Raw genomic sequence first — 1500 nt, forward strand, 5'->3', positions numbered from 1 at the left:
CAGTCTGGCGTAAGAAGAACAGAGACATGAGTGCTGGTCTGTGTTTATAGCTATTTCAGATAAATGGGTGTACTTTCTTCTCCCTGCCTTTGCCTACTGTGCTTCGGAAGGCAGCCTTTCTCCGTCAGGTTACCTAGTTTGCTGAGGTTATTTTTGTTCTGCCCATCGAGGTTCCTGTAAGTCAAAATCCATGAGATATTAAAAGTCTGTTTAGTGTTTGCCACTGTCCTAGTTGACCTCTCTGAGTGAGACCTCAGTCACTTTATTCACAGCTCAGCGTTCAAACTGCTCACCCGTGGCTTTCAGTCATAGACAAACAGTGCCCGCGAGAGGCTTGTCTCGTGCCACGAGCCTCACTTATTCCAGGCTCAGTCCAGTATCCATCCCGCTCGTGGAAATCCAAGAAAGAACCTGTTGACTTCAATAATAGTTGTAAACCCCTTAAAAATGCGCGGTAGGTTTTGGTCTACGGCACGGTAGTTTGTGACGGCTTTTTAACAGAGGAGCACGAAGGAACCCCACATCCCAGTTTACATGAGCAGGCCAGCAAAATCCTAACCCCAACCGCACCGTAAGAAAAACACTTTTGTCAGGTTAGTTTGTATCATGGCAAAGAGAGTAGCTGTAAGTGGCAGAAGAGTCTCGCGGCATACGTGTTGCTGCCGCGTGGCTGCACCCACAGCATGGCTGACAAGCTAGCCGGAAGAAACTCCTGGAGGTCTCCAGCCCAGCTGCCCCCTCCAAGCCGGACTATGGCCGACACTAGAACGGGTCAGCCACGGTTTCGCCTCACCGAGCCAGAAGACCCCCGAGGGCAGCGAGAGCACAGCCTCCCCGGGTGTCCCGTCCCACCCGCCTTGTGCTGCAGGTGTTTCCTCATGTCCAGCCTGGCCCTCCCACGGCCGGCTCGCAGGCGTTTCCTGATGTCCAGCCTGGCCCTCCCACGGCCGGCTGCCAGCTGTGAGACCCCCCCAGGTAACCAGGGGAGGTCCCTGACCGGGGAAAGGCCGACGTTGCACCCGGCGTTCAGAGACAAGGAAGAAGGGGCTTAAGTGCTGAATGACCGTCAGCTGAGTACCAGGCACGGACCGACTGGCACAAATCGGTATTTATTCTCCAGCCCACGGGCACGCAGGACTCTTGCTGGCTCTAAGCCCGATCGTTGAGGACGCTACACTCCTGGCCTTTCACCGCTCCCCATCCGCTAGACGCGATGCCTGCTCAGTTCAGGGCCGGAGCGGAGCCGCCGAGCGGTGGTGCTGCCTTCAGCCGGCGTCAGAGCGACTGCGGCGCAGCAAGAGCTGCGCGCTCCGCGGCACACCGGCCTTCTAGTGCCGGTAACGCAGGAATTAGGGTTTTTTTTTACCCTGCTGCAACCGTGAGCACGGACTGGCGTTCCTGAGAGAAATAAATGGGCTTGAAATGCCAGCCCCTCCAGATGAGCGGCACCCGTTGCCGAGCCCCCGCCGCGGCGCTCCCCGCTGGGCGCCTCCCGCAGCC

The 1500-nt window shown here is 57.3% G+C and overlaps 1 protein-coding gene across 1 annotated transcript in view; it reads left to right on the plus strand.

Annotated features, from left to right (window-relative positions):
• The first annotated feature begins 1213 nt into the window (after positions 1–1213).
• Positions 1214–1500, plus strand: part of MED21 (mediator complex subunit 21) — an 8359-nt gene continuing 8072 nt past the window's right edge. Inside the window, exon 1 of the mRNA XM_009279083.1 lies at positions 1214–1378. Within this exon, the coding sequence (XP_009277358.1) occupies positions 1214–1378 (165 nt within the window). The remainder of the gene's footprint in view (positions 1379–1500) is intronic.

Source organism: Aptenodytes forsteri, unplaced genomic scaffold, assembly GCF_000699145.1.
Source record: "Aptenodytes forsteri isolate BGI_AS27 unplaced genomic scaffold, ASM69914v1 Scaffold241, whole genome shotgun sequence".
NCBI classification, from domain to species: Eukaryota; Metazoa; Chordata; class Aves; order Sphenisciformes; family Spheniscidae; genus Aptenodytes; species Aptenodytes forsteri.